The 14172-nt window shown below is 41.3% G+C and overlaps 1 protein-coding gene across 3 annotated transcripts in view; it reads right to left on the reverse strand.

Moving 5' to 3' along the window:
- Nucleotides 1–14172, reverse strand: part of RNF130 (ring finger protein 130) — an 82061-nt gene that overhangs the window by 39367 nt on the left and 28522 nt on the right. For all 3 annotated transcript variants that reach the window (XM_059712908.1, XM_059712906.1, XM_014597521.3), the window contains exon 3: nucleotides 8960–9210. In XM_059712908.1, the coding sequence (XP_059568891.1) occupies nucleotides 8960–9210 (251 nt within the window). The remainder of the gene's footprint in view (nucleotides 1–8959; nucleotides 9211–14172) is intronic.

A 14172-nucleotide genomic window follows, 5' to 3' on the forward strand; every position in this document is an offset into this window, starting at 1 on the left:
ATCACCTATGATTAAGGTCAACTCATTCACTTCTGACAATAAAGATACTGTTTTCAGTTTGCAGATAACTGCCAAATTAACAGTTTGGGCTGAATCCTTCCATGCCAGGGTCTCCCTTTTTCAGCTAATATCGTTTAGCTGTTTCTGAGAAAGTTGGGGAAAAAAAATACATCTTCTCCACATTAGGAACAGACTCCTACAACTGTTTCACTGAAGAGCTCCAAGACCTTCATGCTATAAAGAAGGAATCTGAAACCTGGCAAAAGTTACCCTGGTGTCAGGATGCTTCCCTATGAGAACCCACCCAAATCTGGCTGTTATAGCTTCTGGGGAAAACAAACACACCAAGCAACCCTGCTTTTAAAAAATAAACAAATAAAATAAAATTAAAATTAAAATATATTAAGACTGGTATCTAAATTCTCTGGAGTTTCAAACAGCATTGGGTAGGTTCCAGTCTAGAGGCAGATATGATTTGAGCTGGACTTGATGGCCACACTTGGTAATAGAGCAGGTATTTGGTAAATCTTCCCCCGCTGGTGCCTACAGAGCAAAGAGGAAGACACAACCTGCTTGAAATGAGAGGATGAGAAGTGGTGGGGGGAAAGAGGAAGAAGGCAGTAGGAAGTGAGGAGAGACCCAGGATGTGGCAAGCAGGAGCAAGGTAGACTGACAAAGTTGGCCTAAAAGGACAGAAGGGGTTTCATCAGGACAGCACAATCTCCCCAGCCCCTGGAACTGAAACCCAAAGTCCTGAATCTTGACAATGCTATGCCGCTGTGAGCAAATAGCTTTAAAGCCTATTTGCAAAATGTACCATCTTTCCTCCCGTGGCCGACTGGTCCACAAAGAACCTACCCCCATAACCAAGGACTTTATTGGTTTCAACTAGGTAGAGCCAGCTATAGATACAAGAGTCCAAAACCTAGCTGATGACTCAAACAGAAGGGCAGAGCAATTTTATTATTTTTATTACTACAGTTCTTGAAAGGACTTAGGTTGAAGACAAAGAAAATCATGCATCGTGACATCTTCAATTACACTGCTGCAGACTATTTTTTTTCTACACCATCCACTATCCTGAATTCAGTGCATGTGAGGGGGGCAAAAATAGGTAAAAATAGGGTGTGACAGGAATCAAACTTGGCATTTCCTGACACCCGAGTGCTTGACATTTAAGCCGAAATAACCTAACACCACAGGCTTTTTGCAGGTGATTTATCAATACTGTTTGTATTACATGCACCTATACACTTGCATCGAGTGTTATCATTCATACTTAAACATCAGCTCTTCCAAACACTAACAAAATTCAAGATACAGTTGACTGCATTAACATTTGTTAACACACTTCATTACCTTTGAATTCTATTTAATAGTTACATGATCATGTCAAGGTTAATGTGCATCTATATCAGGAATTTGCATTAGTACAAAAGCCCATGTCACTAATATTGCATTAATGGTCTCAGTTTGAAACCAGGATATGAGGGTGCACAAATATGACTGAATGTATGCTATTCATTTTCATTAGCAAACTTACACTGGTGCAAAATTTAAGTGTAGATAAATATTTAGACAGGCCAGCATCATACACGCTTTTTTGAGCAACTAGGACAGTGATCCTCAACCAGGTGATGTGGGATGCCTTGAGATCCTTTCAAGGGTGCTGGGGGTTTACCACTGTTAGGTGTGTAAATACAATTCACAAGATAAACCCAGAGATCTCAAATAAGAATCACAGTGTTAAAAACAATGTAGATCCATGGTCTGAGTTCTTTGCACCAGAAGAATTGCTCTAGTACTTTTTGTAATCAAAAACAGAGTGAAAACTAAGAGCTGATATTTTCTGAGGGGTGCCACAAACCTACCAAGGGGTACCTTGACCCTAAAACAGTTGAGAACCACTGAACCAGGATGTACCGTATATTTGCTTATGGAAAAGTTCAGCACTATTAGCTAACTGAATAACCACAAAAGGAGTTTCATGTTTTTGGCCTAGTAGAAGTGCACAAGGTTAATCACGCGAAGCACCTGTATCGTACAACTCTACTTACATTTTCTTCTCTACAAAACAGCCTGTTTTCAATGGTTTCAGTAGACAGGAAGTGTGCTTCTGTACACGATAGCTTAAAACAACAGAGCTTAGAAATGAGCCATTGTTCATCACTAATAGCTCTGGCTTCTCCGTTACAATATGAGAGCACTTCAAACTGGGCTCTAGCTGTTGCCACCTCCTTATTAAACTTTAATAAGCTGAGCTTTTTAAACCACATAAAAATTTCATCAAGTTTCTCCTGACCTTTGTAAAAATCTAAAGAAAGAAGAAAGGTCATAAAAGGCCTTTCCCAGTGGAGCAACTGTTTTGAAATGTGGGCATTTGGAAGTAGCACACAGTGAGGCCGGGGATGCACAGGAACAATTCTGTACTCCATGGACATTCCTGAGTGACTGGTGTATTTAAATCTTTATCTTCCCAAGGGACCACATTAAGTACCAGTTACAGTCTGGTCAGTCAAGTAATTAAATTTTCCCAAAGGTGTTTCAGGATCCCCTTTGGACCAACAGCCTACTAGAAGCTATTTCCAGAAGCTAAGGAAGATACCCATGGACACTTGTGAAGTTTTAAATCTGTCTGAGGTTTATTCAAGTAACGTTAAATAGATTCTTCAGACCTTCAAAGTAGCTATAAGGAGACCTTTCTTTAATAGAACATACCCCCTACAAGGGACTGTTAAAGCAACTCCTTACACATGGACTAATTCCTGAAAAAACCTATATACAACTCCTGCAACTATAGCCAAACAGCTGAAATTCTGAAATCTGGAAGACGCTTAAGGCAAACGGCAACATAGGAAGGCCAGTACGTTCTGTCTTCAGGGGACAGAGTCAAAGACGGCAAAAAAGCCTACAAAAGTTCTAATCCCTTCCTAATAAAAATAATGGCATGGCACATGGGAAAAAAAGACGCGGTGGGGTGGGGGGAGCTCATGAAATATTAGGTTTTTCACACCAATTTAAGGAATTTTTCATTGCTAGAGCTTAGCTTATATTTTAGTCTATAATCATGTAAGTGCCACAGAAAAGTAGGGAATGGCAGAGTGCAGCAATATTTAGTTAGCATCGCACCCAGATAGAAACAGAACATTGGAAGTGAGAGACGAGTAATAAAATAAAGTTGAAGGAATGATTTAAGCTGATCACTGGAGTTTGGTTGATACCAAGAGCTGAGGACATTCTTCTCAGTTAAGAAGGCTGAAGTTTACTCTCAGCACTGAAGGCAACCAGTTCTGGAATATGTTTCTTGGTTCTTCAGAATTTAAATTATGAATGTAAAAGCAACATTACTATAAACTGCATTATGATGCTTGAAGTATAGGACCAGGAAAGTCAAGAGGTCTGCATATATATCATGCCATCTTGGGTAAAGGCACAAGTCAGGACAAATCACTAAGCCTTTTTGTGCCTTAGTTTCTTAATCTATAAAATTGGAACAATAATTATGTCACAGGACTGCTGCAGAATTCACTCACTGGCATCTGGAACATACACCGACGATCTTAAAATAATGCTTGACAGGGCATTCCACAGAAGCAATTCTCAGTCTAGTATCTGGGATAATGAATGCAGTTCTCATTTGTTTAAAGAAGTAACAGGGTCCATCTCAGAAATGGCTTCTTAAAACTATAGAAGAGTCTGGGAGGTACTGATTACAGGGCCTATTGAACTCCATGAGAATTGCGGGCTCTCATCTCAGAAGAGAATGGTGATCTTTTAACATCTTGCTTCTTGGTCTGAGTGTCCTTGAGCAGCTCTTTAGAGACTGAATCAAAGTCAGATGCTGAATATGGAAAGACACAAATTTCAATGATCTGGGCAGCAGATTTGGTCTTATTTATTAACTGCCATAATCCTTCAAGTCGCACTGCAGGTAGCAAGGTAGAGGAATTCTCTCCAAATGCATGCTTTGCTTACTATGCAACTATACTGCACTCATTTAAATCAATTACCAATTGGGGTCTGTGAACTTTGTCTAAAATGAGATGCTTCCTGTGAAAATCTCACAGATCATTTACCCTCCCACTAGAAACGTCATGGCATCTGTGGCAACTGCCTGCAATGTCTCTAAACAGCTTCAGAAAACAATTTAGCACCTGTAGATGAGAAGATAGTGGTCTGTGAGGAAACAGATCTGCCACTGCTCATAGCACCAGCCACTTAGAGGGGTAAACTCTTTCATTTAAATACAGTCCACCTATGTACTAGTAGTTTTAACACATTAACTTGACTCAATGTATCAAGAGGGATTCAATTACCACCTTCCCAATCTGAACTAATATCTGCTCCTGATTTTTAATGGGTTAAAACCCCTGTTCCACTTGAATGTGTGCAATTTTGTGGCGACAAGCCTTGGTATGTATACTTGTGGAGCACTGCCACTTGGATATACTGAATACACACAACGAAATCCATGATCTGCAGACACAGATATTAGTGGAGCAGAAGTGCTCATGCAGAAGCAAAGGATATCTACTGAAAATCAGGCCAACAATATCAGAGACTAGATCACATTTCACCTAGTAATTCTCCTCTCTTATCAGTTTCTGTAACAAGAACCTAAAAAAAAAAAAGAGCAGTGGAGACAGGTACCTGGGGACTCAAAAGGTCATTTCTACTAAGTCTCTTCATAGTGCATTTGTTAGGATAACTGTACTTATAATATTAAAGCAATAGGGCACATTAATATTTTCACATGAACAGTATAATTGAAATGGCAACACATTCTTAAAATGTACTCATGATTCAAAAAACATGTCCTCTTATCTCAACATAAAGACATCTGCATAAACAATGTTACGGTGCTATTATTATTAGCAATATAAAGGGTTTCAGATCCGTACTGGCTAGAGATGTGCAAATAGCTCATTCAGTTTGAGATTACTGTTCAAATGGAAGATGGGACCAAAATCAGAATATAAATCCTATTTCTTCTCCCATTTGTGTATACTAAGCTAATAGAGGTATAATTAAAGATATCAGATTCACCCAAAGAACCTTGTCTACTAAGCTAATAGGTATTCATGCTTCTTTTAAATTTTATATCCAATTAATCTGTCCTCAGTTATTCCTATTACGGTGTCTGAGAACAGAGAGAACTAGCTTTTACCTGAGTTTGGGAAGACTGCATTACACACAAGGAAAAAAGCCATGAATTAACCATGAAATTTTCATACAAAAAGATACTGATACTGTAATCTGCATATAGCACATTTTATACAAAATAGTTTAAAAGATATTTAAAAATATTCAAATATTTAAAAATATTCAGCACATTTATTGGTACTATCTTTCCATATTTTTCTTCCTATTATACCAAACACCCTGACTATCACAAGGCTGATCGTATGGGCTCTTAGGAGAGACACTGGGTAATAAATATTTTATCTACTTTTGGTAATATTTAGCAGCGTTCCCCATACCTAGTCCAAACTCCTTCCTAGTGCACATCTATCCATGAATTCAAATGGATTTGTTTCAAATGGATATGGTAATGAGATTTAATTTTAGCCAATTCACGGCTGGTAAGGTACCCATTAAAAGGTACATTACTTTTCCAATATCTCTTCGGAGTTTCACACACTGTGTACTTAATGGTTGCTTTTACCTTCATTGGAGCTTGGTTTCTCAATTCCCCATAGATCACTTTCTTCAGAGAGAACTGATAGGAATTGTTTCAAATCTCAGGACAGAGTTCCCTCTATCCCAAGATGTTGCCTCAGCAGGGGGATTTACTGTAGCTAGTGTGGCAAAAGGACTGTGTAGAATAAAAAGGCATTTTTTCCTGTGAGCTACTAACTGGGGTAGAAGAAACATCTACTGGTATATGGCCCTCCATCAAGTATATTAGTCGTGTGGATGATAGGATTAGAAAGGAATTCTACACCTGCATTAACGCACTTTAGTTAATGCGCATTAAATCTAGTACCTCCGGGGATTTTTACATGTGCTCTGGGATGCAGCACCGGGTACCTTAATTAGTGGGCCGCACTAATCAAAAGCGCGCACCCATCATGTGCATCAGCGTCCCTGAGCTGAAAAAATGGCGGCGGGGAGCTTTGAACTAAAGCTCATCCAATGTGTTTTAGTTCAAAGTGCCCCAGTGCCATTTTTTCAGCGCAGGGACGCTGATGCATATGACGTGGAAGGCTGCCATAGCACAATTTCCGTGCTCCAGCAGACTCGATTAATCGATTTTTAGTGTTGGAGCAGGCTCCCCAAACATCTAACAGGAGCCTTCCATTGTGAGATATTAAGAAAGTGAGATTAGCCTGTCTTAAGGCACATTAACTAAAAAGCACGTTTTAAGTGACACTTAATGTGCATTAAAATAATGCGCATTAACTGAATAGCACTTTTTTAGTGATGCTTTAATGTGCATTAAAGTGCTTGTGTAGATGCACCCACCAAGTACTATTCTAATCCTTAGTTTGACCACAATTCCTGTGTTAAACAATTATTTATACCCACTTCCAATAGGAAAGGAGTTAACTTCTGGGAAGTACTTAAATGGGCTTATCATTGCCAGCTTGGTTTCTTCCTCAGTCTGTAGGCAAATGAACATAAATGGCATAAAAGGGGGTGGATATTTACCATGCATCAGATACTCAAGGATACTGCCTTTGTGCCCACTCTTACCCAGAGGTAGATGAAAACTAAACTACAGCAGCTTGGATTTCTTTCACTGAAGTATCTTAGTACCTTTCTTTGAGTACTGAGCTACTGCAGTTTAGGTTTCACCTACTGTGGGCCAAGAGAGTACTTACAGTGTTAGTGCCCCCCCTTTCACTTTGGTTTAGGCTGCTTCCATTAAGTCATCTGAAAGCTTGCAATCTACTTGGTATAATTCTTACATGCACAGCCTTCACCAAGGTATTCAAATCTGAACCCCTATTGAGATTTCTGTTTGAAATTCTTCTGATACCCAAGATACGTCTATGGCCCTCAACACAGCATCCAAATACATCAATATTTTTAGTGCATTTATCATCACAGTGCTTCCATGAGGTAGGAAAGTGCTTGACCTCCATTTTACAAACTAATTTACCCAAGGTCACATAGAAAGTCTACAATAAGACAGACCATTTAACAGACTTCCTGAGTCCCAGGCTTGTGCCCAAGCCAGCAGACCATCCTTCCCCATATAGAAACCACAGAAAAAGTAATCCTGCTGAACTTAGCTTCTCTGAAACTTTTTTGCCCCCTTCATCCCCCTGCACCTCCCATGTACTATGAAGATTTCCATGCTAGTCACTTATTACTAACAAGAGGCTGACAAACCAGATTTCAGTAAGAATGTCAAAATAGTTTCTGCGCAAGTGTCTGCCATTGGCTAGTTAGGAAATGCCAGAAATCTAAAGTTCCATGAAAGTTATATAACAACCTACCTGAGACGCCTAAAATACTGCACAAGGAATGAACTAAATCTTAAACTGATTTACAAGATAGTTTAAAAAGATTACTAGAGGTGCACTGATACATCGGTCCGATATCAGATTGGTAACAATATGAAGAAAATTGTCTATATTGGATATTGGCCCTATGCACAGATGTAGTGCAGCAAGGAGCAAAGTCAGCAGCGTGGAGAGCTTCCTCCAGCTGGTAAGTCAGAAGGGGAGGGCGTGGGGGGGGCAGATCAACTCCTCTCGTGGTAAGGGAGGGCGCAGGGGCAGGCATGCAGAGCTGGGGCAGGGCAGAGGGGGATTCCACTGCTGCTTGCAGGAGGGCAGGGGAGAGGAGGAGCATGTGTCCCTGGATCTGTGCAGAGCAGGGTGGGCTGCGGATTGGAGCCAGAGCCAGCGCTGCATAGCTCTTCTCACCGGGGTCTGGGCTCAGAGCAGGCTCCAGAGGCGCAGGAAGGATGCTGCATCCACCCCAAATTTCGCCACAGCTCCACTCCCAGCTGTGCGCCAGAACCAGCCACAGCCCCGGCTGAATGCCCCACCTCCACCCAAGCACCAGGAAAAGCTGGGGCTGTGGCATGGGGCAGGGAGAGGAGCTGCGGCAAAATCTGGGGTACCTGCAGCTTCCTCCCAGTGCTGTTGCAACCCACAGCGAGAAGAGTCCCACACAGTGCCGGCTCCAGCTCCACTCCACAGCTGCCACCTGCCCCATGCCAATCCGGGGGCATATGCCCCCTCTTCCCCCACCCTCCCAGGGTGCAAGCAGCAGAGGGAGCTGCCCCCACCCCATGAGCAGTGCCTCCATCCTGCACCCCTACCTGCCCCAGCTGGGCAGCGCCTGTTCCTACCCTCTCCCTTACTGCGGGGGACACTGATCTCCCCCCACTTCCACCACAAGGGTGTTATCAGCTGATGGCAGCTGTATCAGATATCGGATTGGTATCAGCCGATATGCCTCCTTAAATATTGGCTACTGGTATCGGCCCCCAAAACCTCTATCGGTGCACCCCTAAAGATTACATATATGATCCAACCCTCAGTTAGCAAAATCTCCCCAGAACAATGAGCAGCCAATTTCCTCCAGCAGCATACCATACAATTTTATCCAAAACTTTATTTCCTTTTAAAATCTCTAGTAGTTTTCAAGAGAAGCAAGAAATATTATACTCTGTTTTGCCAAAACTGGGTGATTTTTGTTCTCAAGAAATGAGTCTCGCTTTGGAGGACTCCATGTATTTTATTCTTCAGTTTCTGTGCATTAATCTCACAATGAAAATAAAAATTCTTCCCTTAGTAAAGAAAGATTATGTCTTACTAAACACAGCTATCACATAGCATCTTACGCTCTGAGTGCTGAGTATTTAAACATCCAGAATCTACATTTAAAGACTACAAATTCAATGTTTATGGCCCAACAGACCATGCATCAGCAATCAACTGTACAGTATACTGTTTTATATATATTTTCATAAATTGATAGGAGAAAAACAACCTATTACCTGGTTCCTGTCACGTGCACTTGTGTACCTAATCTTTTGGATGAAGTAAAATATTAACCATGCTGAAGAAATGATCATCAAAACGATGAATGATATTGACACAAAGACCAGAGAGCCACGACTGAAATTCTTTGGAGGAACGCGAGCGCCGACTGCTATTGCCATTAAGACAGAAATGTTCTTCTCCAAGTAATTCAGGATCTCCTTCACCTTTGACTCTGTAATCATCACAGCAACAATGTCCCCAGTTCCTAGAAGAAAGAAGCGAAAAGTTCACACCAACCTTTTAACACACATGCATCCTACCTACTTAAAAAGGAATGAACCCTAGCCCTCTGGCCCTTTGTGACTGACATTCACAACTTGTCCTACAAACCCAGATCCCTAACTTACATTCATAAACGCACCTGTACCACAGTCCTCTAGCAAATCGATAAGCAGCATTTATTGCCTTTGTAGCTGTTTTAAGCAATCTCAGAATGCACAACTCTTTTCCTCCTCTCCCAAGCACATTAATCCATGTATACCTTGTAGATGTCAGCCATGTGACTTGAACAGATATTACTTTTTTCAGTCTTTAAGACTATGCAGGAAATTCATTCTATAGGGAACAGAATTTGGGACTTTTTATTTTATTCATTAGAAAGCTTCACGTGCACCACTCTTGTAGAGAGTAGGGTACTTGCAGCAGTGATTACATCACCAAAAAAACAAACTAGTTCAGGGTATGAAGTGGAAAAAAGAAAGTTTAATTTCTTGCCTCCTTAGGAGGCACCATATAAAATGAGGATGCAATCTGTGGGGGGGATAAAATCTGAGAAGAGCGAGGGAAGCAGTGCAGGTTGCTGCAGAACACATTCAATGCATACGATTCAGCTTTATAACATTCAGGTAAGACACCAAATGCAGCAAGGTCCTCCTGTAATAGTAATGAACCAGATCAAGTGACTGGAGCTGGCTATGAATTCCCAGCAAAGGGCTTTACTAATCAACACCAGAAACTGTGAATAGCTGAACAGTACCTCTTGGGAAAAGCTTAGTAGAGCACTGTAGTGATCAAAAGACAAGAGATTAGGGAGTCTGGAAATTCAAATTTTAAGGTGACACTTCAAAGAAAAAATGTTGTGCATTCTCATAATTATAATGATTTAGATGGCTGTAATTCTGCTGTGCATCTCTAAACATGGAAAAACAAGAACTCTACAAACAAATTTATCTTCAAAGACGAATGCAAATATCCAGTAGCTACTATGGTGTCTACATTTTTTAAATTCTACTTTCAGTGTCTGACAAAAGAATCACTGCCTCCACTCTCTTTCCCAAGTCAACTCTTTTTTGTGACTAAGATTACCATTTGCTTCCTGGTGACAGTTAACAGGCAATTAATTACTGTGTATGAGAATTATTCCTTTCTGATCACTACTTTTAGGACTGGAAAAGTCATAATGATGATGGGGAAAAAATAAAAATGAACAAATAAACAAACAAAAAGAATAAAAATAAAAATAGTAATAATAATAAATCTCATCATAAATCCTACTATTTTTTCATCCTCTAGCATCAGGCAGAAAGCCCAGGAAATCAGCCTTGGCCTTCCCTATTTCATGGTGTGTGTGGAAACAATCTGGTGTTCTGTTTAAGAAACCTTAAGGATGGGCAGAAACCTTCAGTGACGTTGTTTTGGGGTGTTCTACCTGGAGGACCAGCTGAGAATACCAGAAGGTCTTCAGCACTTTAAGAAACCCGGTATTTTTTGCGTGCCTTCTGCAAACAGCTTTGGGATCTCCCCGGCTATTCTAGGTAATCCTGCTCTGAGAGGCTGCTGCAGACAGCTGAGCAAACAGCCCCAAGAGGAACCATCTTGACGTACACAGCTGAATGGCAACTGCTGGGGAAAGCTACAGGTTTCCCCTAAGATGATTTGCCTGTTTTGCCAAACCAGTACCAGATGCTGTATTAACGGTGGATGCTAGATTCAAAGGAAATGGCAAAAGTTAGGCTTCTGTGCAAGTCACTCTGGAGAAAGGGAAACAAAAGAGAGAAAGTTTGGGTGCAAAGCAGAGGGAAGAACGAAGTGCTAAGATTCAGCAGAAAAATCAGGAGTGACATCCGCCAGCAGTACAGTGAGGGCTGGTGGCCAAGACAAAAGCCAAGGCTTCTACGTGTATAAGAAAGGGCTGTGGAAGGACAAAGTTCTTGTAGAAAAGAAAAGGCCCCAGGAGAGGAAACTGGAAAGATCATGTGCTGGGTGCTCCCATCACCTGATGAAGCTGATCAGGAGGTTGCTTGACAATGGGACTGGAGAGGTTAGGAGAGAGCTCTGCAGATTTTGAGAAAGAATCTTTTTATATTCTAGAGGAAAGGGAAGTGGACAGGCAGGTTTTCCCTGCACCTCCCACCATACACCCAGATCCTTGAAAACAAGTTCCCTCCAAATAACCTTACATCATTTAACACTTACAGTATTTTAAATGAATAGGATGGAAGTAGCATTTAAACAACCCTGTATTTTAGAAACCAAGTTCAAGTGCACAAAACTCAGTGCCTTCTCCTGAACTGAGTGTTTTTTAAAAATAAATTATTACAATAACATAGAAGTTTTACATAGCAACCAGAAATCAACATGATTTATGGAAACCATTTATTTTACCAGTAGTGCACCAGAAAATCACCAACCATCCAGTACAGACTATCTGCAAAGGCCTTTCCTCCATTCTTGAGGCAGAGGAAACATTTCACTTTTACATGAGAACTTACTGGGATATTTACTGGGTGGCAGGACTTGAACAACCAAACAAGAGCAAAAGTTTGTCACTGTTTTACAAACACTGTCCCTTAATTGTAAGAAAAAGGTATTCCCTGGCTTTCTACCTTGGTTCCAGTACAGAAGGGATGCTCTGAAGCATCCTCCCCTGTAGCTGCAGCTATGAGAAGACAAAACCCAGTGTGCCTTCGGCGAAGAATTCACTGAAAGCATGAAATACCGATGTAGAAATATTTCTGTAACCCTGAACAGTATAGCTCAGATGATACATGATCTATCAAGATTATTTATTTATTATTGTTTTTCTCTAAAGATTTAACTTCTGCTTTACATACCTGATGGTGGAGGAAGAATGATTTTTCCCAAGAATGTGTTGGGTTATACTTCCTACTGCGTTACCCACTGTGATTCTGGGATCATTTTTGTGTTGACCTATCAACCAGCAATACCCAAAGTGGGTTCCCAGCATGGTTTATACATGGAGCCATCTGCAAAGCACAACTAAAAGATCATATGATCTTAGTCTCTAACTGCAAAAGCTTTTACTTCTAGTCCTGCCTCGATGAGCTGACAATCTGTCGTGTGTTTTTACAATGCCTAGCACAATGGGGTCCTTTGGCACTACTGCAATATAATTTGAACACGGAATGACTCAAATTGAAAACAGTCAGCACAACTGCTGTTTCTGACCTTGCAAGGGCCAAGAAAACTGCAGAACAGAAGAAAAGGTTGTGCCTGCTTAAAACATCCTAAAGACTTTCAAATTGGTGTAAACCATAACTTTGTTGAAAAGGCTCCCTAGTGTAGAAAGTTATTTAGTATAGTTCATAAAAATGTGTTCATCCAAAAACTTAGACAAAGAAAAACAAATCTTTCACTTCTTACATCTTCAAAAACGTGTAGCTCCAGGTGGACTCTGAATTAGTATTTGTAGACACAAATCTCTGGATATTAAGGGTAAAAAAAAGTCACATTCCAATATGCTAATAAAAAGCAGTGCTTTGGGTAGTCCAGAACAAAGCCATTCTGTAGAGGAAGGGGAGAGGTGCTAGGGTGTTAACTAAACCCACCTGGAGGCCATGAGTTAAGGACAGATGCTAGATCAAGATCAGGGATAATTTACAAATCCCAGTGTTTAAATTTAACTTTTACCAGCGCTCAGTTAGCTTTTCCGATCCAACAAGAATACCAAATTAAACAATTCAGCTGGAAGCGCTATGAAAATGCATGGTAATCGAAACACAATCATTACATAAAATTCATTTTATATGGGAGAGAAAATAAGAGGAACTGAAAGACAGGAAGAGCTGAAAAACAAGGAAAATAGAACCAAAAAAAGCTGTATTCAGAAAGGTCCCAGTGGTTTTTCTAGTAAATTATGAGTAGAGTTCCCAGCAAGCGCTGGGGGTTTTGCTAGCTTACTAGAGCTGGTTCACTCTTGCCAGCTATTTTAAACATTTGGAAGATAGGAAGCTATATCAAAGAGCATCAATCTCTCGTGTTTGCCAGCATCAATGCAATAAGTTTACTCATATTTGTTTTTACTTTAAAGCTACCAGATCTCATCTGAAACTCATGGTGTTAGGTCAGGCTACAGGATTAGTCAGACTGACTGCATCCAGACGAGCGTGGTCATGCGGTATGTGGTGCTGCAGACCAGTCTGTGGTGACACACTGCCCATTTCAGGCGTTCCCCATGCTGCTACCTTGCAGTGGGGGAGAGGGTTGACCCTGGGGTCAAAAAACCTGTGCAGAAAAAAGCGGGGAGGTGCACGTGGCGGTGTGCCCAAAACTGGAATCTAGCTGGCCGGAGCCACACTCTGGCTACCAGCCAGGCTCCCAGCTGCAGGAGCACCGTGGGTGCAGCTTCCCAGGCCTCCTGGTAAGGCTGTTGGGGCTAGTACTGTTGGTGGCCCCAGCTTCCCCTACCCCATCTGGGGTAACCTGCCATGTGCCAGAGGGCATGTGGCACAGACACTCCCCAGAGACAAGCAGCAGTGCCACAAGTTGTGCCACTTCTTCTTGTCCCCAGGGAAACAGACATCCACACTTGTGTGAACGTGGCCACTGTAATTGAATTTGATCCAGTAAGCCATTCCTTATTCTCTCCTACTGCTAAAAATGTGACTCGACGAGTTAGTCAACTTTGACTGGATGAAAAATTTTCAGGTAATATTGGGATACCTGCAAGCATCCAACTGAATAAATCAATGCTTGGAGCGAAGCAGAGAAATACCGTGGACAATTTCTTTCAAAAGAGGTTGGGGGGGGGGGGGGATTTTTTTTTGAGAAGCAGGTCGATACTATATTTCAGCTGGGTGACAGCACTTCAACTGTCACCGTATACAGCCAGTTACTGGGGACAGTGGTCCAACTGATTTCAGAAAGGGAAACCATCGATGTTGGTTTGGCATGATTCTTTGCAATAAAATATGAAGAATTAAGGACT

The sequence above is a fragment of the Alligator mississippiensis genome, chromosome 9 (genome assembly GCF_030867095.1).
Source record: "Alligator mississippiensis isolate rAllMis1 chromosome 9, rAllMis1, whole genome shotgun sequence".
Taxonomy (NCBI): Eukaryota; Metazoa; Chordata; order Crocodylia; family Alligatoridae; genus Alligator; species Alligator mississippiensis.